Raw genomic sequence first — 26073 nt, 5'->3', positions numbered from 1 at the left:
AGCCATCCTCCTACCTCAGCTTCCTGAGTAGCTGGGACTACAGGGGTGTGCCATGACACCGACTAATATTTTTCTATTTTTTTTTTTTTTTGTAGAGACAGAGTCTCACTTTATGGCCCTCGGTAGAGTGCCGTGGCCTCACACAGCTCACAGCAACCTCCAACTCCTGGGGCTTAAGCGATTCTCCTGCCTCAGCCTCCCGAGTAGCTGGGACTACAGGCGCCCGCCACAACGCCCGGCTATTTTTTGGTTGCAGTTTGGCCGGGGCCGGGTTTGAACCCGCCACCCTCGGTATATGGGGCCTGCTCCCTACCGACTGAGCCACAGGCGCCCCCCCAATATTTTTCTATTTTTAGTAGTGATGGGGTCTTGCTCTTGTGGCCACTTGGTCTCGCACTCCTGAGCTCAAGCAATTCTCCCTCCTTCACCTCCCAGAGTGCTAGGATTATAGGCATGTGCCATAGCAGCCAGCCCCATAAATTTATTTTAGACAAACTGACGTTGAACTGCTTATGGGGCAGCTAGGTGAAGGTCACGATTGGAGAGAGACCTGGAAGTTACCAGAATATAGGGAAATGCTAAGTCAAGCCCTAGAAGTAAACACCTAGGGAGAGCAGGAGGAAAGGGCCAAGGACAGAGCCCTGATTTAAGGGAGGTACACAAAAGAAACTGGCTCACAGTATCAGTCAGGGGACACTCAGGCCAGGGAACACAAGCTCCCAAGGCTGCCATTCTTCAGACAGAAGACCAAGTGCAAAGTTTACGTATACCTTTTAAAAGCATCATTTAAAACCATTTCCTTTAATATACAAGAAACACAGAGGACACAAAGAAATCCCAATAATGCTCTCAGTCCCAGATTGGTAAATTAGGAGGAGTCAAAGAAAACAAGCCTCTCCTCAGTCTCCCTGGGAAATAAGAGGTGAGAGGACACAGAATATCACCAGGCCCTGGGTGAATCCAGTGCTGGGGCCACATAGAACCTAGCTCTCCACCAAGGGGAAGTGCTGATTTTCCTTGTCATGGTCCTGGCCTTGTTCCCATGCTCGTCCTCCAGTTTTCAGGAGTCGTCCAGTTCCAAGGATGGCTCCTTCCTTTAGTTCCCTAACATTTTCACTTAGGGAGGAAGGCCGCTTACCCTGCAACAGTCAGCGTAGGAGTTGGGGGTTGTTGTTCAGGTGAGGGAAGAGCTGGGTAAATGGGTCTCCCACCATCTACATTGGATATCCTAGTAATAGCCACTTTCACCCTCTTTCCCTCTTTACCTGTCGTGGTGTCAGAGTCCCAGGGGAGTTGTCATCTTGCAGGATGGTGAGGGGGGACCTCCCTAATACCTTGCCTTTTGGTTTCCGTCTATTTCGTTTAGAACCTAGGATGGGTAAGGAGTTTAAGCAAGGATCCAAAACTAGGGGCTTACAGTTTATTCCTCCCACACTCACCCATGAACATTATCCTAGTTTCTCCTTTCTACACCTTTCCCTTAGATTCTGTACCTGAAGATCGGGGAGTTTCAGGATCTGTTAAAGGCTTGTCTGAGCTATGGCTGGTCACAGGCGTTTCTGTGGGCTGTCTTGCTTCCTCCTTAGAAAACACCTGTTTAGAGGGGAGCTCAGCCTGGTTCCAAGGTGGCCTCTGATCCTCAAAGGACAACTGAGTATCTAGAGGCAAGTCCAATTCAGAAGATGAAGATGCCTCTGAGGGCAGAATAGGCTCTGGAGAAAGATTTGATTTGGAGGCTTCAATCTCAAATACTTCATTCAGTTGTTTCACCAATGGGCTTGTAGAGTCTAGAGGAAAAAAGTGAACAGAGAGACCTTCTGATATGTATCTTTCGACAGGGAAGAAAAGACACAGGAGCCATAGGATTTATGTGCAGGTGAATGAACGAGAGAAATCAAAGTGGAGAAGCAAAATATTGAGAAAGAGATGAGCCAAAAGCAGGAGGACGCAGGCCCTTTTAAGAAGGAGCCCTGGGCGGTGCCTGTGGCTCAGTCGGTAGGGCGCTGGCCCCATATACCAAGGGTGGTGGGTTCACACCCAGCCCCAGCCAAACTGCAACAAAAAAATAGCCGGGCATTGTGGTGGGCACATGTAGTCCCAGCTACTCAGGAGACTGAGGCAAAAGAATCACGTAAGCCCAGGAGTTGGAGGTTGCTGTGAGCAGTGTGATGCCATGGCACTCTACTGAGGGCGATGAATGTGAGACTCTGTCTCTACAAAAAAAAAAAAAAAAAAGGAGGAGCCCTGGGCAGCACCTGTGGCTCAGTGGGTAAGGCGCCAGCCCCATTTACTGAGGGTGGTGGGTTCAAACCCAGCCCCGGCCAAACTGCAACAAAAAATAGCGGGCGTTGTGGTGGGCGCCTTTAGTCCCAGCTACTTGGGAGACTGAGGCAAGAGAGTCGCCTAAGCCCAAGAGCTGGAGGTTGCTGTGAACTGTGACGCCACAGCACTTTACCGAAGATTAATAGGTGAGACTATGTCTCAACAAAAAAAAAAAAAAAAAAAAGAGCCCTGAGAGAACAGCTTCACTGACCAACACTCCCACCCCCTCATAATAGATGACAGCCTTATCAGCCTTCCTTGGATCCAACACTTACCTCCATTGCTGGTCTTCATAGGTGTCCGTGCAATGCCAAGGGTAGGAGAGCGGGGATCTGAATCATGGGCATGTTTGGGAGCCTCCAGCTGTTCTCCTACTGGTACGCTTGGCTGTGGAGAGCTCTCCACCTATAAGGACCATAGACTAGAACAAGTCTGGGCCCTGATCTGAATTGGCAAGACCCTCAAGAGATTCAGCCCACCCCACGCAGATTAAGAATGCAGAAAATAAGGCAGGAGTAGGCGTGTAGGTGTGAGAGCTTTGTCAGAATCCGATTAGGCAGAAGCCCAAAAATTCAGACAGCTTCTCTGCCTTCCCCACCCTGGCCCAGAGTACCTGGATGGGAGTACGCAGGATACCAGCACTAGGCGAACGGGGGTCTGCCACTCGTGCTAGATGCTTGTTGTGCGGCGGAGGCCCCGCTGGAGTGACTGGGACGCTCTTGGCTGAGCCCATCTTAACCAAGACTTGTAGGGTGGGGGCAGGGCCCGGCCTGGGACGAGGGGATGCCTGTGAAAAGCGACTCGGGTCTCAGCTCCTACCGCGACTATGTCAGACCTCGACTCACAGACCACCTGATCTTCCCAGTTTCCAAATGAGGAACCTACTGGCTGAGGGGCCAGAGACATCTGCGGGCCTGCTGGGCCCTCTAACTTATTTATGAATTTATTCAAATCACTTACCGGGCCCCAATTCCACCTTTGGGTACACAGCACTGCGAGGCTCAACTCCCGAAGCTGCAAGTTTCAAACTTCCCGCCACGCCCCCTGCCCTGACTCTATTGGCTGGGCCAACGTAGGCTTCCATAGGCCGGCTATGTGAGACCCGCCTCCAGCGTAGGAAGTCATTGGTCGGGCAAGACGTCTATCATGGAGAACGTGGGCCTGAGATTTGATTTGCCAGGGGTGACGCCTCCTTACATAGGAGACTTTTGTTTGGTATCGGCCTGCTAGCCGTCCAGGGTGAGACTTTGAAGAGTACCAGTCTTCGTTTTGGAGACCTCCAGTTTCAAAAACAGATGGTTTTACTAAGCAAAATAGAATGATGAGTGATTACGCTATTATGCAGCCTCATTGGTTGACAGACTTATCGATCACTCCATAACCTCTCAAGCTCCGCCCCGTTAAATACCCTCTTTTCAAACACTAAGAAGACAGTTACCCCTCTACTTTCCGATTAGACAAGTGTCCAGGAAAGTTTCTGAGATTGAAAGGTCTAAACAACCGTCACTTTCTGCTCCTCAGTAGAAGGCGCGCAAGACGACCTTAAGGGTCCAGTGTCCGAGCAGCCGCCGCTCCGGAGCCCACCTCGCTGCTCTCCGTGCGCTCCGGCCCTGGAAGAGTGGGATTGGTTCTTTTGACCATCAATTGCGCTAGAAACGCTTTTCATTGGCGTTAGTCAAGAGTAGGGCAAAGGGCGGAGCACTCGTAGTCAGGCCGCGTCCAACTGCCATTCTCGCGCGTCTGCCCCTCGGCGCATGCCCCTAACGAGTAGCGTTCATTGGCCAGGAGAGTGGGGAGGGCTGGGAACAGTGGGAGCCGCTGTGTGTGCAGGAGCTGCTGCCGGTGTCATGGCGGAGCTGAGCGAGGAGGCGCTGCTGTCAGTGTTACCGACGATCCGGGTCCCTAAGGCTGGAGACCGGGTCCACAAAGACGAGTGCGCCTTCTCCTTCGATACGCCGGTAAGCCCATTCCCCACGCCCGCAGCGAGCACGACTTCCTTCCATCGCCCTGGTCATTCAGCCGGGGCCTGCGAGGCTTGGGCTACCGCCCCCCTGCGCTGCACCATGGAACTTGTAGTCTCCCACGCTCCATTCCGCAGCCGCAGTTCAGGAGCTGCGGCTGTCGTGTGACTACCGCCCCCGGAAGCCGCTGCGCTCGCCTCGCCCGCTCCCCGCCTCGCGGAGCACTGTGGGCATTGTAGTCGCTCACTGCCCTCAAGGCTGTTCTAAGCGAGGGGTGCAACTCGGCCGTCGGACTACATCCCCCAAGTGGACCCCTGCCAAAGCCTAGGCGTCGGCCTAGTTTGTCGCGCACGGCTCTCTGGATTTTGTAGTCGCATTTGGAAGTGATGGGGGCGACTCCCCACTGTTCTCGGCCGGGGTTGGGGTTGCGAGTGGGTACTTCAGTTCCTAGACGGCTGATAGTCTGGAAGTGGGTTCGGAAGAAGTTGGGTTCTAAGAGAGGCCAAATAGTTAAGAGCTTCAACCCATGGTTAATATGGACGGGGGGCAGGGAGGTGGGTCCTTGGTGGTGGAGAGAGGAAAGCTCTGGTCGTTTCTCCTTTGAAGTGAACTATGGCGGTAGCCACCCCTTTCTCCCCTAACCCATCACAGACAGCAGAGACAACCCCTGTTAAAGTATTCCTACAGATGGTTTCTTTCTCAGAAAATTCTAAGGCCCCCTTCCCATTCTGTTCTCACTCTAGACTAGTTACACAAAGCCACCACCCACCCCGTGCTTCACATTTTGCAAGCTCCACCTGGTACCTCCCTTCCTGCTGTTCTGCTTTCCTCTGTCACCCTCAAGCAGAGACAAGCCTCCAGGACCTGAAGTGAGAGGGCAGCAGCGTAGCTGGGATCCGCCCCCCTCCCAACCCCTCCCCTCCCCTGAAACGGCGGGGCGCTGCCCAGTGTGTTCAGCCAGACCAGCTCCTGGCCTGAAAACTGCAAGTCAGAGTGGAAAGACTTCATTAATGCATCACCAGTGCTGAGTACAGCGGAGTGATCTGAGGCCCAGTACAGGATCATCACTGTGATTTGTGGTTTGTTTGCTCTGCTAGGTTTTGATCTGGGCTTCAGACAATATGCTGCTTCTCTGAAGTCTGGTTTTGGCAAAGGTAAAAGAGAACTGCTCAGAGCAAAGCTCCAGGGTTCCCTTTCCTTGGTGAAACCAGCATCTTTTATTTCTAACAGAGGAGTTTAATCACTTCAGAGCGCCCACGTTCCTCCCAGGAGGGAAAGGTTTTTCTTAATTATCAGCAGATGGTAGAAGTCAGTGGTGCCCTCTTTATACTTATATTCACTCCTGTCTTTTTCCTTAGTAATTGCTTTGAGTAATCAAAAAAAAAAAAAAAGGTTTTGTAGTCTTTTGACATTTTCCTTTTTCACCTCAAGTCAAGAAATCTCCACTGTGGACTGGTTGTTTTGCTAACCAACTTCTAGCATGTTTGATTATCTTCAAATTGGCTTCTGGGTAGAAAAAGAGCTAGTTGCCCTCCCTGGTGAGAAATGCTCTATATCCATTAACATTGCAATTCACTATAGGGAGTGGTACAGAGCAGACTATGGGACCAAGAACCCCTACTTTTAATAATCACAGCTGAGAGGGTGGTGCCTGTAGCTCAGTGGATAGGGCACCAGCCACATGCACCAGGGCTGTTGGGTTTAAACCCAGCAAGGCCTGCTAAAAAACAAAAACAAACAAACCAAAAAACCAAATAATCACAGCTGCAAAATTTTTTTTTCTTTTTTTTTTTTTTTGTAGAGACAGAGTCTCACTTTATCACCCTGGGTAGAGTGCGGTGGTATCACCCTACTCACAGCAACCTCCAACTCCTGGACTTAGGTGATTCTCTTGCCTCAGCCTCCCGAGTAGCTAGGCCTACAAGGTGCCTGCCACAACGTGAAGCTATTTTTTTGTTGAAGTTCGGCTGGGGTTGGGTTTGAACCTGCTATCCTCGGTATATGGGGTCGGCGCCCTACCTACTGAGCCATATGTGCTGCCCACAGCTGAGAAATTTTCAAGGCCATTAAGGCTTTTATTCCAGGAAGAAGATACCTGTTGCTCAAAGCCTTGGATCTAAAGAAAGACTCATTGTCTCCAATTTCCTCCTCTACCTTCTTCATCCCTCTGTTTACAAAGGCACTGGAAGACATGCACTCCTAAGCTATGATTCAGGGTGGACTCTTGTCTTTCCTTGTTTTCTTTGCAGACTGTATGTGTTCTTTTTTTTTTTTTTGTAGAGACAGTGTTTCACTTTATTGCCCTCGGTAGAGTGCCGTGGCGTCACACAGCTCACAGCAACCTTCAACTCCTGGGCTTCGGCGATTCTCCTGCCTCCGCCTCCAGAGTAGCTGGGACTACAGGCGCCCACCACAACGCCCGGCTATTTTTTTGTTGTTGTTGTTGCAGTTTGGCTGGGGCTGGGCTTGAACCTGCCACCCTTGGCATATGGGGCCAGCGCCCTGCTCACTGAGCCACAGGCGCCGCCCAGACTGTATGTGTTCTAGTAATCTCAGCAATTATTGCTAGTTCATTCTAAGAAAGGGTTGGCTTTGAGGTTGGAGGTTGATGTGATTTCAGTGTGGATCTTACTTACTGGTCAAAAGGAAGGGGAGATGGCTGCAGAATGCTAATTTCATGTCATGTCCCTTCAGACGGGGTCCAGGTTTAGTTATAAGTTCCGAATAAGGGCTTGGCACCTATAGCTCAGTGGTTATGGCCACATATACCAAGGCAGGCGGGTTTGAACCTGGAGCAGGCCTGCTAAACAATAATGACAACTGCAACAAAAAAAAATAGTCGGGGACAGTCCCTGTGGCTCAGTGGGTAGGGTACTGGCCCCATATACCGAGGGTGGCAGGTTCGAACCCGGCCCGGCCAAACTGCAACAAAAAAATAGCTGGGTGCCTGTAGTCCCAACTTCTAAGGATGCTGAGGCAAGAGAATCACCTAAGCCCAGGAGTTGGAGGTTACTGTGAGCTGTGACGCCATGGGACTCTATTGAGGGTGATAAAGTGAGACGCCGTCTCAAAAAAAAAAAAAAAAACTAGTCAGGCATTGTGGCGGGCACCTGTAATCCCAGCTACTTGGGCGGCTGAGGCAAGAGAATCGCTTAAGCCCAAGAGTTTGAGGTTGCTGTAAGCTGTGACACCACAGCACTCTATCCAGGGTGACAGAGAGACTCTGTCTCAAAAACAAGAAAGAAAAAAAATTCTGAACAAGGTGCTGTTTCCCTGCAGCAAGGCTTCCTCAGGAGAGGAGGGAGAAGACTCACAGTGTGGACCAGGGCTTGACTACTTAGTAGAGTGTGGTAAAAGAAAGGTCTAGGTTTGCTGGCAAACTCTGGGATTAGATTTACGGTTGAGGTGCTGGAATCACTGCTCCTCCAGTCTAGAAGGTTTATGAATAATAGGTGGGGTTTGGGCGGTGCCTGTGGCTCAAAGGATTAGAGCGCTGGCCCCATATGCTGGAGGTGGCCGTTCAAACCCAGTCCCGGCCAAAAACTGCAAAAAAATAGGTGGGGTTTATCTTAGGTGTCGTGGTTAGGGTTCTGACATGAAAGTCTTTGCCAGGAAAGGACCCATTTTCTCTCTGAATTTAATCTCTGGCACTGGAAGTCTGTAGTATTTGATCCCGATTTACTTTCCAGATCTCAGATCTTAGCCCCAGGAAAGATTTGAAGGGAGTCCTCTGTACTTGACTGAAGGTCTCCAAAGCCACAGGGAAAGCAAGAGGGAAGATGAGTAGTGACGGATAGGTGTTGCTCAGCATCCTGTTGCTCTTTTTGGTGGTTATCACAGGAGGAAGTGGGGAGGATCTTAGCCATGTACCAAGTCCTAAAAGACTAAATAAGTTAGGAAGGGCCACACTGTGTTAGAGACCCAAAAACATTCTTCTGGAAACAAGCAGTTTCATTGCTTCTCAGTCTTTCCACGTGTGGAAACCAGTTGTTTCTGACTCTAGGTATTTGGTTTCCTCACCTGGCCAGGCTTCATCCTCCTTGTGTTTCCACTGTTGCCTATTGTCCTACAGGAGTCTGAGGGTGGCCTCTACATCTGCATGAACACATTCCTGGGCTTTGGGAAACAGTATGTGGAGAGACATTTCAACAAGACTGGCCAGCGAGTATACCTGCACCTCAGTCGGACCCGGCGCCTGGTAGGGACGGAGGCTGGGCCAAGGGCTGGGCACATTCCGATACATTCCATGGGGTGCCCATTTTGAATCTTTCTGTTCTATTTCAACTTTCTTTTGGCCTCCTTACTTTTGTTTGTGTCATTAAAACTTAACACAGGTTTTTGTTTTGTTTTTTTGAGACGAGTTTTTTCTTGCCCCCAATAGAGTGCTGTGGTGTCATAGCTCACATCAACCTCAAACTCTTGGGCTCAAGTGATTCTCTTGCCTCAGCCTCCTGAGTAGCTGGGACTATAGGCACCCACCACAGTGCCTGGGCTGTTTTAGAGATGGGGTCTCGCTTTGGCTCAGGCTGGTCTCAAACTCGTGAGCTCAAGCAATCCACCTGCCTTGGCCTCCCAAGTGCTAGGATTATAGGCGTGAGCCTCCCCGCCAGGCCCTAGCACAGATGTTTTTTAGCTTCTTTCTGTTCTGAGATTGACCACTCCCTCATTGCTCCCCACTTGTCCCTTACCTGGTGCTCGTTGCTGATCCAGTCGTTCTTGCTTCATTGTAGAAAGAGGACATTACTACAGGCACTGGAGATCCACCCCGGAAAAAGCCCACCCGGCTGGCTATTGGTAAGCACCACTGCAGTCCTGTTCTCTTCCCTGAGAATACACCTGATGGGTGGCCCCTAGAGGTCTGGAGGGGACAAATAAGGTGCTTTGTCTGAGGAAGAACATTAACCTATAGTGGTTGCCCTCTCCCTCTCTTCTTCCCTCTCCTTCCAGGTGTTGAAGGCGGGTTTGATCTCAATGAAGAGAAGTTTGAATATGACGAGGATGTAAAAATTGTCATTTTGCCAGATTACCTGGAGATTGCCCGGGATGGGTTGGGGGGGCTGCCTGACATTGTCAGAGATCGGGTATGAATCCCTTCCCATCCTACCAAAGATTCTTGGGCAAGATGGTTTGGGAGAGTGATGTCTTGGGCAAGCACTGACAAAGCTGAAGACCAGAGGGCTGTGGGGTGAGGTTTTAGGGACTGTCTGACTCTCTGCTTCCCCCAGGTAACTAGTGCGGTGGAGGCCCTGCTATCGGCTGACTCAGCCTCTCGCAAGCAGGAGGTGCAGGCCTGGGATGGAGAAGTGCGACAGGTGTCTAAGCATGCCTTCAATCTCAAGCAATTGGATAATCCTGCTCGAATTCCTCCCTGGTGAGGCCTGGCCCTTCTATCTCAGGGCACAACCCCCATAGCAAGAACAGAGAGAACACCCTTTCTATGGGAGATGCTGGGAGAGGGTAGGGAGCAGGACAGGAAGCGAGACTTGGAGGGAGATGAACAATGCATAGGAATGTCCAGAGGAGAGGAAAAGGGAGAGATCTTGGAATTGCAGGAGGCTGCAGAACCCCCTCTCTCTACTGTTCCCATATATCCCTGGCCCACATTTCAGCTAATTTTCTTCTCCTTGGATTAGTGGCTGGAAGTGTTCCAAATGTGACATGAGAGAGAACCTGTGGCTCAACCTGACAGATGGCTCCATCCTCTGTGGCCGACGCTACTTTGACGGCAGTGGGGGCAACAACCATGCTGTGGAGCACTACAGGGAAACAGGCTACCCATTAGCTGTGAAGCTGGGCACCATCACACCTGATGGCGCTGGTACTCCCTCCCCTGCTCCAGCCACCCTCACACTTAACTGTGTTTCATTTGTTAGTAATTTTATATGACATGCATTGTATATGAATGCATTCTCTTGATAAAAAATGAAAATACTGCAGATGATGGCTTAGTGCCTGTAGCTCAGTGGCTAGGGCGCCAGCCACATACACTGGAGCTGGCTGGTTTGTATCCAGCCCAGGCCTGCCAAACAATAATGACAACTCCAACCAAAAAAAGTTGGGCGTTGTGGTGGGCGCCTGTAGTCCAAGAGTTTGAGGTTACTGTGAGCTGTGATTCCACGGCACTCTACCGAGGGCGAGAAAGTGAGACTGTCTCAAAAAAAAAAAAAAAGAAAAAGAAAATACTGCAGATGAGAGTGAATCTTTGATGAACACCTTCTCGTGCCCTCCTAGTCCTTTTCCTACTAACCATATCTTACCCTAGTACCTTATCCTGCGGGGGTAGTGCAAAAACATAATGAAGTCCAACCCTCACCCTTTCACCCCATCTTTCTGAATGCCAGTCCCAACAGGGCTGTGACCTCAGTGATAATCAACGGAAGTATGAGGGTGACCCTTATAGCCTGTCCTCCGGTCCCACCAAGGCACCTCTGGGCAGGGACTGGGATTGGTGACCAGCCGAACCCTGAGCCACTTCCTCTGACACAGTTCCTGCCTCCTACTTTAGATGTGTACTCATATGAAGAGGATGACATGGTCCTGGACCCCAGCCTGGCTGAGCACTTGTCCCATTTTGGCATTGACATGCTGAAGATGCAGAAGGTAAGACTCTCTTCAGGTTCAGATTTTTCTCATTCCTGTCCCTGAGATGCTCTTCCTCTTTGCCTGAGCCTAAGGTGAGGTGTTAGAAAGCTTTTATAACTAACCCAGTCCCTAAGATATGTGTGTGTTTCCTTTGAAACCATTTCTAGAATCATTCATTAAGTCAGCAAATACTATTGAGTATCTACTATTTGCTGGTCACTGTGGATGAGACAGGAGTGGTCTTTGCTTTTATAGACTTCTAGAGGAAAAGGCAGCCATTAATCATATTCTTTTTTTTTTTATTATTATTATTTTTTTTATTGTTGGGGATTAATTGAGGGTACAATAAGCCAGGTTACACTGATTGCAATTGTTAGGTAAAGTCCCTCTTGCAATCATGTCTTGCCCCCATAAAGTGTGACACACACCAGTGAATAACTGCAAACTGTGATGGGTGCTATGAAAGAGAGGTGGAGGGTACTGTCACAGGGGACCTAGTCTAATTTAGGATATCAGAGTGTTTCCTTAGGGAAGCAATGTCCAAGTGACAATCCAAAGGGGGTAATTTCACAATGGGAAAAACATTTCAGGTGTAGAGAATCTCACTCATTACATTCTCTTATTCAAGCAGAGACCTGATGACTTACCTCTGGGATAATAATCTATAGCCTTCCAGAACTTGGGCTGGGTGATACTCAATGTGCCTCCCACATTTGAGCCTTTAATTCTACAAATTCTAGGCTACAGCTGGGCATCTGTCACCCTAGACTCAGTGGGAGATCAAGGTGAAAAATACAAGGTTGAGTTTCTCACCCATTCTGAAATGCTCCTTCCCACATAGTCGGACAAGACGATGACTGAGTTGGAGATAGATATGAACCAGCGGATTGGTGAATGGGAGCTGATTCAGGAGTCAAGTGTGCCACTTAAGCCCCTGTTTGGGCCTGGCTACACAGGCATTCGGAACCTTGGTAACAGCTGCTACCTCAATTCTGTGGTCCAGGTGCTTTTCAGCATCCCTGATTTCCAGAGGAAGTGAGTAGTCCCTCACCCCAGCCCTTCTTCTGGCCATCAGTCTTGGGGTGCACCCCTCCTTTAGCTGCTCTCTGCACTTCTGTGTTCAGTCTCAGGCCTAGAATAGCTCCCTGTCTCACTCTTGCTGTCATGCTATGTGGGGAGCAAGTGTGGAACTGTACTGCCAGCCCCAGCACATAAACCCCACCAACTGACAGAGAAGAGGGCCAAGTCCCAGGGCTCTGCAGCCTCTGACAGACCTAAGGGGGACCAGGGAGTCTTTATTTTAGGCCAGTGACATCAAATGAGTACCTCACCTGGACATGTAGCATTCAGGAAGGAAGGTGCTTGGGACACTTAAGAAAGGCAGGTTCTCAGTGTAAGGAGCTTACTGTATAGTTGGAAAACAAAATACAAAAGGTCAGAATGTGTCAACACATTCTGGCCAATAGAATATGCACTGTATTTATCCTAATTCCAGGCTGCCTTCTCCCATCCCCTGGCTCTGTCTTGAGGAGGAGGCAGGGAAACTATGCACCCTGCACAAAGTTGAGGAGGGAGAACAGGCAGGTGCTAGAGACAAATGGACTCCAAAGTCCAGCCTCAGTAACTCCCCACTCTGAGGAAGCCTCTTCACAGTTGTTAGATTGTTCCCTTTCCCTTGGATCTTAAGCCAGAGCCCCTCCAATTTTCCTTCCCTTGACTCCTAGGTATGTGGATAAGCTGGAGAAGATCTTTCAGAATGCCCCGACGGACCCTACCCAGGACTTCAGCACCCAGGTGTATGTAGTCAAGTCCTATGTACAAAAGCCACTGACAGCCTCCCAGTGTGCCTTTCCTCCACAACCACCTGGAGTGGGTGGCAGTTTAGCCCTAGGCCCTTTATAAGCTTTCTGGTCACTGCCTTCCAGGCACATGGTCTTGAGCTGGGTTCCTGTGGAACCTAAGGTTTTTCACATTTTTTAGAGAGTTGTCGAAGGAGAGCTGTGAGCATGGGTTGAGCTGGAGAGGAAAAGATACAGACAGATGTGCATATCATTAGTTGACTGACACAAAATGGTTTTTTTAAATATTAATGCAGGGCCAAGTTGGGTCATGGCCTTCTCTCGGGAGAGTATTCCAAGCCAGCACCGGAGTCGGGTGATGGGGAGCAGGTGCCAGAACAAAAGGTATGTCTGGGACTCTGTCCCTTTCAGGCTCTGGAATTATGAAGAATCTGAGGTCTGGGAGATGTCTGAAGAAGGCCACTTGATGGCCTTTGAGCCCCAGCTGAATCCCTGCTCTGACTCTGCCTAGGAAGTTCAAGATGGTATTGCCCCTCGGATGTTCAAGGCACTCATCGGCAAAGGCCACCCTGAGTTCTCCACCAACAGGCAGCAGGACGCCCAGGAGTTCTTCCTTCACCTTATCAACATGGTAGAGGTAAGATGTCAAACAGGCACTCTTTTCACCCCACCTGTCTTTAGTTTACTCCTTCTATCTCCTGCCCATTCCATCATCAGCCCTATCTTCCTCGTGTCACACCTGTATCCCAGTAGTTTGTTTTCACACACTGAGCGTTTTCTGTGGGTAGTGTTTGCATCTAAGGAGAAGAGTAAAAAAAGTCATTATCCTACCCTTGGTGGGCTGGCAGCCTAATTAAGAATATGCCTAGAGGAAATGATAACAAGAATACTTGTTGCTTGTAAAGAAAAATACAAGCATGTGGGCGGTGCCTGTGGCTCATTGGGTAGGGCGCTGGCTCCATATACCCAGGGTGGCAGGTTCAAACCTGGCCCCGGCCAAACTGCAACACTAAAAAAAAAAAATAGCCAGGCTTTGTGGCAGGCACCTGTAGTCCCAGCTACTTGGGAGGCTGAAGCAAGAGAATTGCCTAAGCCTAGGATTTGGAGGCTGCTGTGAGCTGTGTGACACCACGGCACTCTACCGAGGGCGATAAAGTGAGACTCTGTTTCTAGAAAAAAAGAAAAGAAAGGGTGGCGCCTGTGGCTCAAGGAGTAGGGTGCCGGTCCCATATGCTGGAGGTGGTGGGTTCAAACCCAGCCCCGGCCAAAAAAAACACAAAAAAAAGAAAAGAAAGAAAAAAGAAAAATACAAGCACGTTCCAACACAGTCCCATGGTGCTAGGATGGGGCCAGTAATGGGGAAGGGATGGTTAATTGGGAAAGGTTTCAGCACTACTTTTGAATACCTATGGGCCCTGAGAGGTAGTTTCCCATCTCTGTCTGACTCCCCAGTGAACCTTTCAGACACCATTCCATTCCTTGGCTGCCCAGATCTCCCTACCCTGCCTCTTTCCATAGAGGAATTGCCGGAGCTCTGAAAATCCTAATGAAGTGTTCCGCTTTTTGGTGGAAGAAAAGATCAAGTGCCTGGCTACAGAGAAGGTTAAGTATACCCAGCGAGTTGATTACATCATGCAGCTGCCTGTGCCCATGGATGCAGCCCTTAACAAAGGTAGGTTGCCCTATCAGCAGGGTCTGGTGTCTTGGAGGCTAAGGTCTATGATGCTATGATGAATGCTGGAGCACCTGATAAGCACAGATCCCACAATATGCCCTTCTCCATCAGCCAAAGGTCTGAAGCTGGGCTGCTAGGGTATGTAGGATTAACCATGCCCAGTGGAATCTCAGCTCGTTAGCGGAGTTGAAACAGGAAAGATATAAAGGATGTGTGTCAGGGGACTTTGCTTTGAAAGGGTGGGGGAGGAACTGAGATAGTCATGCACAGAGGGTCAATAGGACAAGGCTAAAGTAAAGGAGCAGCACCCTCTGAAGGATCCACCAACCCATTCTGTCACCAGAGGAGCTTCTGGAGTATGAGGAGAAGAAGCGACAAGCTGAAGAGGAGAAGATGCCACTGCCAGAACTGGTTCGGGCCCAGGTACCCTTCAGCTCCTGCCTGGAGGCCTATGGGGCCCCTGAGCAGGTGGATGACTTTTGGAGCACAGCCCTGCAGGCCAAATCCGTAGCTGTCAAGTAAGTCCTTCAAGTTGAACACAGTGGCTCACTCCTGTAATCCCAGCACTTTAGGGCAGCGGTTCTTAACCTGTGGGTCATGACCCATGGGAACTGTATTAAAGGGTCATGGCATTAGGAAGGTTGAGAACCACTGCTTTAGGGGGCACTGAGGCAGGAGGATCGCTTGAAGCCAGGAGTTTGAGACCAGGCTGAGCAACGTAGTGAAAATGAATCTCTACAAAAAATTTAAAAATTAACCAGGAGTGGTGTATGCCTGTAGTCCCAGTTACTCAGGAGGCTGAGGTGGGAATTATTGCTTGAGCCCAGGAGTTCAAGGCTGCAGTGAGCTAGATCCTTCCACTGTACTCTAGCCTAGGTGATAGAGCAATACTCTGTCTCTTTAAAAAAAAAAAATAGATCCAGTCATTTGGTCAGGGCCTAACTAAAGCTGCAGGCCTGTGGCAGGGCAAACCCAAAGTGAGTATCTCTGTCCCTTTCTTATTCTCTCTTCCCTATATGATTAGAATCTCAGGATTAAATCTCTTGAGGCTGGCACTTACAACCTGGCCCTAAGGGACCCAAGTTTCCCTAGTGGGTAGACATAGCAATGACACATACGTCTGTCCCCTTGTCCTGTCCCCTACTATTCCCTCTTTCGCATGGCAGAGCACAGGTACTTACATATAGTATCAGCTATGAGCAGAATATGGATTTCCAGCCAGTGGCCCCACTTTCTGCCTAGCCATTGACATCTGGCATAGGCTTAGAATATGAAGGAGGCCTTTGGTTGCAAGAGAGTCAGCCACCCAGTCCTTTGTTGCTCCTGCCAGTGAAACACCTTCCTCTGACTTCTGTTGCTTCTGATTAGCTAAGGACAGGCATCAGATGCCTGCCCAGGGAACAAGGAGAATGTGAAGTTACCTTCTGGGTTATTGAGACTTCTGCCCATGAGAGGCTTAGGTCCAGGGTGAGAGTTTCAGGACGGGAGAACCCTGGGGATTCTCAGGGTACCAGCACATTTTCTCTTCCTAGGACCACACGATTTGCCTCATTCCCGGACTACCTGGTCATCCAGATCAAGAAGTTCACCTTCGGCTTAGACTGGGTGCCCAAAAAACTGGGTATGGTTGCTGGGATGAGGGAGGTTAAGCAGAAAATGCTAGAAAAAGAAGGGGCCTTCACATGTGTAAAACTAGTGTTTTTCAATCTTTCCTCTAAATAGGGTAAAAATGAGGCTGGGCACAGTGGCTCATGCCTGTAATCTTAACATTCTGGGAGGCCGAGGTGGTTAGATTGCTAGAGCTCAGGCGTTCGAGCCCACCCTGAGCAAGAGCCAGCCCCCAGCTCTAAACACTAGCTGGGCATTGATTGAGGTGGACACCTGTAGTCCCAGCTACTGGGGAGGCTGAGGCAAGAGGTTCACTTGAGCCCAAGAGTTTGAAGTCACTGTGAGCTATGACGCCAAGACACTCTACCCAGGGTGACAAAGTGAGACTCTGTCTCAGAAAACAAGATAAAAAATGACCTAAAATATTTCAAAATGTGTCTAGCTTGAAAAGCATTGACTAAAATACTAATATTTTAGTATATTTGAAAAGCATGGACTTCTTTGATTTTATAGGTATGATTTACCACCCAAAATGATTTTCACAGTTTTATTTTTGTAATTGGTAAGATGTTTTCATTTTGATAGTGTTAAAACAATTAACTCTTATGAGTCTTACAGGTCTCTGACTGTAATTTGAGAACTACTGGTTTACCTTCATTTCCTAGATAAGGAAATTGAAATCCACAGAAGTAGAAAATCACTCTGTCTCACAAGTTTTGGGTACTCTGCTTGCCCCATAGCTTGTATATGGAAAATCTAGGACTAGCATCCAGGCCTTCTCTGACTTCTAGGCTCACTATTTTTATCTTACACTTGGGCCCCTAAGATTGCTGCTGCTCATAGCAGCTTCTTGTCACAGAGAAGTTTTGAGATAGGGGACAGTAGCTTGAGGTCTCCAAAGTGCTTTTCCAGAAGGGCCTCAGGGAGGAGCTGAGATGACCCTTTTCCTACAGATGTGTCCATTGAGATGCCAGAGGAGCTGGACATCTCCCAGTTGAGGGGTACAGGGCTACAGCCGGGAGAGGAGGAGCTGCCAGACATTGCCCCACCTCTGGTCACTCCGGATGAGCCCAAAGGTAGCCTTGGTTTCTATGGCAACGAAGACGAAGACTCCTTCTGCTCCCCTCACTTCTCCTCTCCAACATGTTAGTGACTCTTCTTCCTGCCTGTCTCTCCCTTGCTGATAGGGGCCTCTCTGCTTTGCCTCCCTGACCCTTTCCTTTGTGTTTCTCCTGTCCTCCCTTTCAAATTTCCTCTGCCCTCTTTCGATGGAGGTAGGGACAGACTAGAGCACTCCAGCCACATTTCTAGTGCGGATGGCAGGAGACCTGGCTGATTGCCTCTTTGCCCTTATCTCCTTGGTTTGGGTGTAGGGGAGTATCGTGCTCCAGAAACAGGGAAGACTCCTGTAAGACTGGGCTGGGAATCTGTTCGACCCACATCATATTGTGTGGTTGTTGTAGTTCTGGGATGAAGCACCAGTGTGTGAAGAAAAATGCATGAAATGAGCGATTGGCAGAAGCTGGGGGTGGGCCTTTGGCAGGGAAGAGGAGCAAATAGGGATCCAGGTAGTTACTGCCCACATTCCCCCATCACAGCACCCATGTTGGATGAGTCAGTCATCATCCAGCTGGTGGAAATGGGCTTTCCCATGGATGCTTGCCGCAAAGCTGTCTACTACACAGGCAACAGTGGGGCCGAGGCTGCCATGAATTGGGTCATGTCACACATGGATGATCCAGGTAGGCAGGGGTGGGTAGCAGGGTAGTGCAGGGCCTCCATCCTCCCCAAACACTGCAACCCCTTCACATCCGTAGATTTTGCAAACCCCCTCATTCTGCCTGGCTCCAGTGGACCTGGTTCCACAAGTGCAGCAGCTGAGCCCCCACCAGAGGATTGTGTGACCACCATCGTCTCCATGGGCTTCTCCCGGGACCAGGCTCTGAAAGCTCTTCGGGCTACGGTATGGGCTGCCCCAGCTAAGGACTTAGGGCCAGTGGGGAAATGGGGTGGGAGCATTGGTCCATCCTCTGGGAGCAAGACCAAGGACAACAGGCTGGGTACTACTACTCTGTGGCTGTGAGGAAGTAGCTGTGGCTTTATTTTATTTTATTTTATTTATTTATTTATTTTTGAGACAGAGTCTCAAGCTGTCGCCCTGGGTAGAGTGCTATGGCATCACAGTTCACAGCAATCTCCAACTCCTGGGCTCAAGTGATTCTCCTGCCTCCGTCTCTCAAGTAGCTGGAACTACAGGTGCCCGCCACAACGCCCGGCTATTTTTTGGTTATAGCCATCATTGATTGTTGTTTGGTGGGCTGGGCTGGATTCAAACCCGCCAGCTCAGGTGTATGTGGCTGGCGCCCTAGCTGCTTGAGCCATAGGCTTTGAGCCTTAGCTGTGGCTTTCTTGCTCCAAAACTTGTTAGAAAAAACGTAGCACTTTAGAGTAGCACCTGTGGCTCAGTGGGTAAGGCGTCAGCCCCATATACCCAGGGTGGCGGTTCGGGCAGCCCCCGCCCAAACTGCAACAAAAAAATAGCTGGGCATTGTGGCGGGCACCTGGAGTCCCAGCTACTCAGGAGGCTGAGGCAAGAGAATTGCCTAAGCCCAGGAGTTGGAGGTTGCTGTGAACTGTGTGATGCTGTGTGAAACTCTGTCTCTACAAAAAAAAAGAAAAAGAAGAAGAAGCACTTCCAGCTGTGTGTGGTGGCTCTCACCTGTAATTCCAGCACTCTAGGAGGCTGAAATAGGTGGATTGCCTAAGCTTTCGGATTTGAGACCTGCCTGAGCTAGAGCGAGACCTCATTTCTAAAAAAAATAGCCAGGCGTGTGGCAAGTGCCCATAATCCCAGCTACTTGGGAGGCTGAGGCAAGAGGATCGCTTGGGCCCAAGAGTTTGAGGTTGCTGTGAGTTGTGACATCACAACACTCTACCCAGGGTGATAAAGTGAGACTCCGTCTCAAAAAATAAATAAACAAGAAAAAGTAACGGGCCGTGCCTGTGGCTCAGTGAGTAGGGTGCCAGCCTCATATACTGAAGGTGGTGGGTTCGAACCCAGCCCCAGCCAAACTGCAACAAAAAATAGCCGGATGTGGGCAGCGCCTGTGGCTCAGTGGGTAGGGTGCCAGCCCCATATACCCAGGATGGCAGGTTCAAACTTGGCCCCAGCCAAACTGCAACCAAAAAAAAAAAAAAATAGCCAGGAGTGTGGCACCTATAGTCCCAGCTACTTGGGAGACTGAGGCAAGAGAATCGCCTAAGCCCAGGAGTTGGAGGTTGCTGTGATCTGTGACGCAACGGCACTCTAACAAGGGCGATAAAAGTGAGACTATGGGGGCAGCACCTGTGGCTCAGTGAGTAGGGCACTGACCCCATATACCGAGGGTGGTGGGTTCAAACCTGGCCCCGGCCAAACTGCAACAAAAAATAGCCGGGCATTGTGGCGGGCACCTGTGGTCCCAGCTACGGGGGAGGCTGAGGCAAGAAAATCACCTAAGCCCAGGAGCTGGAGGTTGCTGTGAGCTATGATGGCACAGCACTCTACCAAGGGCAATAAAGTGAGACTCTGTCTTTACAAAAAAAAAAAAAAGAGACTCTGCCTCAAAAAGAAAAAAGAAAAAGTAACACTTCCCTTCTTTCCAAGAACAACAGTTTAGAACGGGCTGTGGACTGGATCTTCAGTCACATTGATGACCTGGATGCCGAAGCTGCCATGGACATCTCAGAAGGCCGCTCTGCTGCCGACTCTATCTCTGAGTCTGTGCCCGTGGGACCTAAAGTCCGGGATGGTCCTGGAAGTGAGTCTCCCCAGGAATAGACTGGTGGAATCTAGCCAATCTTCTACACTAGACCCCTCATGCCAAAGCAGCTCTGCTTTCCTTGGGTGTCAAGGCTTCTCTCCACTAATATGACTTCTGAGGGTGGACTTCAGGAGACAGAGGCAGCCTTTGACCCAGTACATGCCCCATGGTCCCTGAAACTCATGTCTTGAGTTTGAGTTGTTACATCTATCTTTAGACTGTCACTCAAGGATTCCTCTCATTTCCTTCTTTGTCTTCTCTGTTTCTCTTCCTAGAGTATCAGCTCTTTGCCTTTATTAGTCACATGGGGACTTCTACCATGTGTGGTCACTACGTCTGCCATATCAAGAAGGAAGGCAGGTGAGGGGGCTAGCCATGTGTGTTTTGAATGGAGAAGTGGAGGTAGGAAGGAGTAGCAGTGTCCTAAAAGTCCCTAGAATGTTTGTGGGAGAAGGTAAAGGACTGGCTGACAGGGACAAACACACTAGAGAGTGAGAGAACTTCTTAGGGTAGGAATAGGCCAACTACAGCCCAAGGGCTAAATCTAGCCACCTGTTTTTGTAAAGAAAGTTTTACTGGCTGGCTATACAATGGCTAACAGCCACACTTGTTTTTATATCCTTAGTGGCTTTTTTCACGCTGCAACAAGAAAGTTGAGTAATTGTGTCAGAGGCCAGATGGATCGCAGAATTCTTAAATATGTACCATTCGGCCCCTTTCAGAAAAAATTTGCTAATCCCTATTTCACAGGAATGGGTGGGGGTTGGTTGTAAAGATACTGGAGGATCTGAAGACAGTGATATGGGAAATGACCTTTGTTGTGAGATCCTGAAGCTCTCTTTAGACAGGTGGCAGCAAGGCTATAGGTTTTGGGGGTCTATAGGCAGAGAATGTTGGGAGTCTTGGCCCCAGAGTCAACAGTCTCATCCTGGGGCTATGTCTGAGAGACGAAGCTGATGCAGTTTGGAATGCCCATGTGTTCATCGTTTTCTGCCTCTTCCCCTACTTCCCTAGGTGGGTGATCTACAATGACCAGAAAGTGTGTGCCTCTGAGAAGCCACCCAAGGACTTGGGCTACATCTACTTCTACCAGAGAGTAGCCAGCTAAGAACTTGCCCTCACCCCTTACCACTGTGGGCAGGGGACAGACCACCTGGCATGAGGGATAGGGGCTGAGGGATGGACTTCAGCCCCCCTGCTTGGTACCCTTTTTCTTTTTGTCTCCAATAGCAGGGAAGAAGCCGGTGGCCATAGGAGAATGGCCAAGCTATAGCAGAGGGGGCTGTAGACTCTGGGAATGGAGCAGGAAGGGGACGGGAGGGGGCCATCCTACCCACCAACTGTCTGTAAGGAAGACTTTGTTGTTTCCCTTGCCCTGGAATCCACAGCCCTCTGCTTCTGTGTAACCCTGCCCAGCCTCCTGGTGTGGAGCGGGGAGGGGGGGGTCTTATTTGTGTGTGCGTGTGGGTGTAGCTTTGTGCAGCCTCTTCCAGGGGAGGGAGCATCTGTGCCTCTCCTCCCCCTTTGTGTTTGCCTCTGTGTGGTTGGGCAAGGAGGGATAAGAGGGAAATGAGGATCCACCCTTGCCCTTCTGCCTCTTCTCCCACCCCCACCAGTCTCTCCCCTGTACTTCTCTGGAAAATGCCAAAATACATGATGTGAATAAAAGTACAATGGCTAAATTGTGTCATGTTTGATACCTTGAGAGAGACTTATTTTCTGGGGTTAGCAAGAGGGCCAGTTTCAGAAAACTGCCAGCTCTGTCCCCTGCCTCCCTCTAGGCAGCTCTCTACATTTCACTAGTTCTGGAGTTCTTGGAAAACTGGAGTGGGGGATGTAGAGTGATATAAAGGCAGAGCTGAAGGCAAAGGGGAGATGGAGTGAAGAGCCTTTCCTTTCTGTAGTCACATAGGGGAAGGCCCAAGTGTTTCCCAGATGTCCTTCATTTCCCTCAGGCCTAGGCCAGCTGGAGTCAAAGAGTGGGTCACACTTTGGCTGGTCACTCTGGGTGCCTTAGCCATCAGGGCTGTAGCTACTGGGATGGAGAAAGGGCTTCTCTTTACCAGAGTCAGAAGATGCCCTCAGCACTTTTGTTCTTTTGCGACAGAGTCTCATTCAGTCGCCCTAGGATTGAGAGTCACCCTGGGGTTGAGTGCTATGGCATCATAGCTCACAGCAACCTCAGACGTTTGGGCTCAAGCGATCCTCTTGCCTCAACCTCCTGCGTGGCTGAGACTACGGGCATCCGTCACAACGCCCGACTGTTTTTTAGAGATGAAATGTCTCACTCTTGCTCAAGCTGGTCTCAAACTCCTGAGCTCAGGCAATCCACCTGCCTGGGGCTCCCAGAGTGCTGGGATTAGAGGCGTGAGCCACCGCATCGGGCACATCCTCAGCGCTTTTGGTCTCAGTGAGCAATTTGGTCGATTGCCAACTTGCTGCCAGTAGGCTCCACTCAGAACCTCCGCTGGTCCTCTGAGGGGATGAAGTCGCATTATGGGTTCCCCGGAGCGCAGGGACTCAACAGTTCTCGTCTTCTCCCGAAAGCCAGGCAACTGAGGCAGAAGCGACGGAGCCCTCCCAGACGTTTGATATAGAACGTTGCTACAAGAAAGACAGAACGTCAGAACATTGCAACAGGGGCGGGCTGCGGGCTGCAGGCGGGCCAGGGGGAGGGAGGGCTCCAAGCTGGGCGGGCTCACCATGGACGAGGACGGCGAGGAGGCGGAGTTTTGCTTCGCAGCTCTTTACATAAGCGGGCAGTGGCCGCGGCTGCGCGGTGATACTGACCTTCAGTGTGTCGCCTCTAGCACCATGGCGCCCTCCAGGAAGTTCTTCGTCGGGGGGAACTGGAAGATGAACGGGAGGAAGAAGTGTCTAGGGGAACTCGTTAGCACTCTGAACGCAGCCAAGGTGCCATCCGATACCGGTGAGCCCTTGCCGGGACGGGACCTGGGTCCAGGGCTGGGGGTCAGGCGTGGCAGTGCCCCCTCCCGAGCTCCGAGTGCGTGCCTAGACCTGGATGCAGGGCTGGGGGACGAGGGCCACTGGATGTCCGGGCCTGAGCCCCGTGGCGCAGTGGCCCCGCAGCAGCAGTGGCAGAGTTTTGTCGAGGTGGTAGGCTGGACATTTAATGGTGCCCTAGCGGATTGTGGGCAGAGTGGACCTCTAGCATTGTCCGTAGCAAGATGGCCCCAGGGCTCGAACTGGGGCTAAATCAGCCAGCAGCCAGGCCGTGGGGGAGCGGAGTCTGAGTCTCTGCGGGCGATCGGGAGAAGGTGGCTGCAGCCCCCGGGTGTGTGGGTGAGCAGGCCCGGCTTGCGCGTGTTCCCTGCTACCTGCCCCCTCGGCAGCTGGCTCCGTGCGCCACCTGGCTCCGTGCGCCACCGCACGTAGCCCTAGACTCCTCCCAGCGCCTTGCTGAGCGCGCCGAATCCCCAGGCCAAGCTCTCAGCTCCAAGCACAGCTATGAACCCTTCCCTTCGCTAGCCTGGGTGACTCCTGCCTTCCATGGAAGGGACTGAGCAGGCTGAGCCATTGGGAGGAGCGATTCCACAGCTTCCCCAAACCTGGAAACGCGAAAGTACTAGACCTCTATGAGCTAATCAACTTCCTGCCACTCAGGTGCAAAAGGGTGCATCCTTCCCCACCCCCCTAGATCACAGAACCATGGGTCTCATCAAATGAGGCAACACCAGAAACCCAATACAAATCAGGAGTTAGCCCCTTTTGCTAAAAATCCTTGCCTGGTTGAGGAAAGTGAAGATGGGCTATTTCAGAAGGGAGGCAGGGTTGGCCCCTAGAGAATGCTGAGTCTGGGAGGTGCCTGCCCATCCCCAGAATAGCTTGAGGAAATTGGAGCCACAGCTGTTAAAAGAGCAGAGGGCAGGGCAAGGACCCCGGCCTCTTAGGGCACTTGGAAAGCTCTAAGGTTTGGGTACAGGCCCAGCATGGGCTGGAAAGTGGACAGAGGTCATCTTGCTGGGGTGAAAAGAGAAAAGCAGAACCAAGAAAGAGGGTGAAGGCTGGAGGCTCCGGAGTACTAAATAGAGGTCTGGAAAATGAAGGCTTTCTTGGATCTCCTGCTCAGAGGTGGTTTGTGCACCCCCCACGGCCTACATCGACTTCACCAGGCAGAAGCTGGATCCCAAGATTGCTGTGTCTGCACAGAACTGCTACAAAGTGACAAATGGGGCCTTTACTGGGGAGATCAGGTGAGATGGGTGTATAGGGAACCTTTCCTCATTGTGGAGAAAGCCATAGGGTGGATTCCCTGCTGAACCTTGGCTCTGTCTCTCCTTTTAGCCCCAGCATGATCAAAGACTGTGGAGCCACATGGGTAATCCTGGGGCATTCAGAGAGAAGACATGTCTTTGGGGAGTCAGATGAGGTTAGTATCCAAGGGAGGAGATAAGACACACATTATTCCAAGAGGAATGTCTCACTAAGTCTGTTTCTCAACAGCTGATTGGGCAGAAAGTGGCCCATGCTCTGGCAGAGGGAATTGGAGTAATCGCCTGCATCGGGGAAAAGCTAGATGAGAGGGAAGCTGGCATCACTGAGAAGGTTGTTTTCGAGCAAACCAAGGTCATCGCAGGTATCTCTATTAAGAAGGGTATTTGAGCCTAGCCAGGGCCACAAAGTCTCTCTGAGAGTGCAGTCAGGTGCCCTGGAGACTTGGTCCCTATCAGTTCTGCTCCTGCCCCTGAAGCTATCCGAGCCACTTGAGAATCCACCACCATCCACCAGGGGGCAGTAGGCTATCATTCGTCATACCCTGGGGAATTTAGCTGGATGGCTTCTTCCTGTTCATTCTCCTTTCATCTGTGAACTCTGTTCTGTAGATAATGTGAAGGACTGGAACAAGGTCGTCCTGGCCTATGAGCCTGTGTGGGCCATTGGTACCGGCAAGACTGCAACACCCCAGCAGGTAACTGAGCCCCCTGCCCTCATCCTGTCCAGCCTCAGTAGGACTCAGAGATCATCTGGGCCAACCCCTCGTTTTAAAGATAGGACACTGGGGCCAGGTGCAGTGGCTCATGCCTGTAATCCTAGCACTCTGGGAAGCTAAGGCTGGTGGATTGCCTGAACTCAGGAGTTCGAGACCACCCTAAGCTAGAGCAAGACCTCATCTCTAAAAAATAGCCAGGCATTGTGGCAGGCACCTGTATTGCTGTATACTTGGGAGGCTGAGGCAGAAGGATCGCTTGAGCCCAAGAGTTTGAGATTGCTGTGAGCCGTGATACCACAGCACTCTACTGAGGGTGATCAAATGAGATTTTGTCTCAAAAAAATAAAAAAGACAAGACACCAAAGCCCAGGAGGACTGTGACTTGTACAACAGTACCTATTCCACAGCCTGAGGTCAGAGCCCTGGTACTGACTCAGATCCTAGGATTCTTGCAAGAAGCCACACTAACTCTTCACTGGTGCCAGTGACTTTTTTCCTCTGAGTGAGCTTATTCTGGCTTCTTGTTGTAGGCCCAGGAAGTACATGAGAAACTCCGGGGATGGCTTAAGTCCAATGTCTCTGATGCAGTGGCTCAGAGCACCCGAATCATTTATGGAGGTGAGTGGGTCTGGCTGTACAATGAGGGGTGGGCTGAGAACCAGACTGAGCCCTCAGACATGGAGGCAGGGATGGAGCATACTTATTCCATCCTTGACCAAGCCCTCTTTCTGCTCCTTTCCCAGGTTCTGTAACTGGAGCAAACTGCAAGGAGCTGGCAAGCCAGCCTGATGTGGATGGCTTCCTTGTGGGAGGCGCTTCCCTCAAGCCAGAATTTGTGGACATCATCAATGCCAAACAATAGGCCCATCCATCTCCCCTACCTTTCCTGCTAAGCCAGGGACTAGGTAGCCAAAAAGCCCAGTAACTGCTTCTACCCTATATATGCTTTTCATGGTGTCATCTGCCCCCTCTCATGGCCTACTCCAAACGGTACCTTCTAACTTACCATTTATACCTTACCCCGTAATGGTTGGGACCAGGCCAATCTCTTCTCCATTGACTATAATGGTTGGAACTAAACATGTCACCAAGGTAGCTTTCTTGGCTGAGAGGTGGAAAGGGTAGAGCTTGCTCCTGGGTCCTCCCAGGCCCCCAAGAAGACAGGAGAAAGAAACCATCCTCCTCTCCCTTCACACCCTGAAGCCAGGGCTCCTCCCCTCAGAGGCCAGGGGTACTGCCCTCTCCCATGGTGCCAGATGCCTGTGTGTGTTATGTATGTGAGCCATCCCACATGTGAGGGAATAAAAACACTTGGCATTAAGCCTTGTAGTCTGTCCTTCACTGTCTTTGCCTATTACTCTCTTTTTCCTTT

General features: G+C 50.6%; 3 protein-coding genes across 8 annotated transcripts; 2 read left to right on the top strand and 1 right to left on the bottom strand.

Moving 5' to 3' along the window:
• Positions 1-767: 767 nt before the first annotated feature.
• CDCA3 (cell division cycle associated 3) lies at positions 768-3899 on the bottom strand. 5 transcript variants are annotated; one of them, XM_053555523.1, is made up of 7 exons: positions 3761-3895; positions 3283-3626; positions 2936-3109; positions 2598-2727; positions 1494-1787; positions 1266-1369; positions 768-1139 (listed from the first exon to the last, which is right to left on the bottom strand). In XM_053555523.1, the coding sequence occupies exons 3-7, from the start codon at positions 3053-3055 to the stop codon at positions 984-986; spliced, it is 804 nt and encodes a 267-aa protein (XP_053411498.1). In that variant the 5' UTR covers positions 3056-3109; positions 3283-3626; positions 3761-3895; the 3' UTR covers positions 768-983. The 5 variants fall into 5 exon arrangements, with proteins under 5 accessions (XP_053411498.1, XP_053411499.1, XP_053411500.1 ...); XM_053555524.1 differs by having other exon boundaries at positions 2936-3092; positions 3283-3899; XM_053555525.1 differs by lacking the exon at positions 3283-3626 and having other exon boundaries at positions 3761-3899.
• Positions 3900-3940: 41 nt separating this feature from the next.
• Positions 3941-21432, top strand: USP5 (ubiquitin specific peptidase 5). 2 transcript variants are annotated; one of them, XM_053555515.1, is made up of 20 exons: positions 3941-4280; positions 8356-8481; positions 9014-9077; positions 9231-9364; positions 9509-9654; positions 9917-10101; positions 10789-10883; positions 11707-11900; positions 12590-12661; positions 12961-13048; positions 13176-13301; positions 14183-14336; positions 14683-14857; positions 15872-15960; positions 16901-17023; positions 17546-17689; positions 17765-17910; positions 19594-19747; positions 20026-20110; positions 20765-21432. In XM_053555515.1, the coding sequence occupies exons 1-20, from the start codon at positions 4077-4079 to the stop codon at positions 20856-20858; spliced, it is 2598 nt and encodes an 865-aa protein (XP_053411490.1). In that variant the 5' UTR covers positions 3941-4076; the 3' UTR covers positions 20859-21432. The 2 variants fall into 2 exon arrangements, with proteins under 2 accessions (XP_053411490.1, XP_053411488.1); XM_053555513.1 differs by having other exon boundaries at positions 16901-17092.
• A 1006-nt stretch (positions 21433-22438) lies between these two features.
• On the top strand, positions 22439-26037 carry TPI1 (triosephosphate isomerase 1). The gene is made up of 7 exons (XM_053555522.1): positions 22439-22679; positions 23841-23964; positions 24056-24140; positions 24215-24347; positions 24595-24680; positions 25232-25319; positions 25445-26037. The coding sequence occupies exons 1-7, from the start codon at positions 22454-22456 to the stop codon at positions 25561-25563; spliced, it is 861 nt and encodes a 286-aa protein (XP_053411497.1). The 5' UTR covers positions 22439-22453; the 3' UTR covers positions 25564-26037.
• The last annotated feature ends 36 nt before the right edge of the window (positions 26038-26073 follow it).

The sequence above is a fragment of the Nycticebus coucang genome, chromosome 12 (genome assembly GCF_027406575.1).
Source record: "Nycticebus coucang isolate mNycCou1 chromosome 12, mNycCou1.pri, whole genome shotgun sequence".
NCBI classification, from domain to species: domain Eukaryota; kingdom Metazoa; phylum Chordata; class Mammalia; order Primates; family Lorisidae; genus Nycticebus; species Nycticebus coucang.
Note: the sequence above shows the minus strand (reverse complement) of the source record. Positions and strands in the feature narration are given on the sequence as shown.

Bases quoted from the DNA above. Each gene is read 5' to 3' on its own strand.
- USP5 (XM_053555513.1), top strand. From the start codon at position 4,077: ATGCCCCTAACGAGTAGCGTTCATTGGCCAGGAGAGTGGGGAGGGCTG. The intron at 13,302-14,182 runs GTAAGATGTCAA...CTCTTTCCATAG, and splicing joins ACCTTATCAACATGGTAGAG to AGGAATTGCCGGAGCTCTGA. The intron at 17,093-17,545 runs GTTAGTGACTCT...CCCCCATCACAG, and splicing joins TCACTTCTCCTCTCCAACAT to CACCCATGTTGGATGAGTCA.
- CDCA3 (XM_053555524.1), bottom strand. From the start codon at position 3,055: ATGGGCTCAGCCAAGAGCGTCCCAGTCACTCCAGCGGGGCCTCCGCCG. The intron at 1,788-2,597 runs GTAAGTGTTGGA...TTTTTCCTCTAG, and splicing joins TATGAAGACCAGCAATGGAG to ACTCTACAAGCCCATTGGTG. The intron at 1,140-1,265 runs GTAAAGAGGGAA...TGACTGTTGCAG, and splicing joins GGACTCTGACACCACGACAG to GGTAAGCGGCCTTCCTCCCT.
- TPI1 (XM_053555522.1), top strand. From the start codon at position 22,454: ATGGACGAGGACGGCGAGGAGGCGGAGTTTTGCTTCGCAGCTCTTTAC. The intron at 23,965-24,055 runs GTGAGATGGGTG...CTCTCCTTTTAG, and splicing joins GCCTTTACTGGGGAGATCAG to CCCCAGCATGATCAAAGACT. The intron at 24,348-24,594 runs GTATCTCTATTA...TCTGTTCTGTAG, and splicing joins GCAAACCAAGGTCATCGCAG to ATAATGTGAAGGACTGGAAC.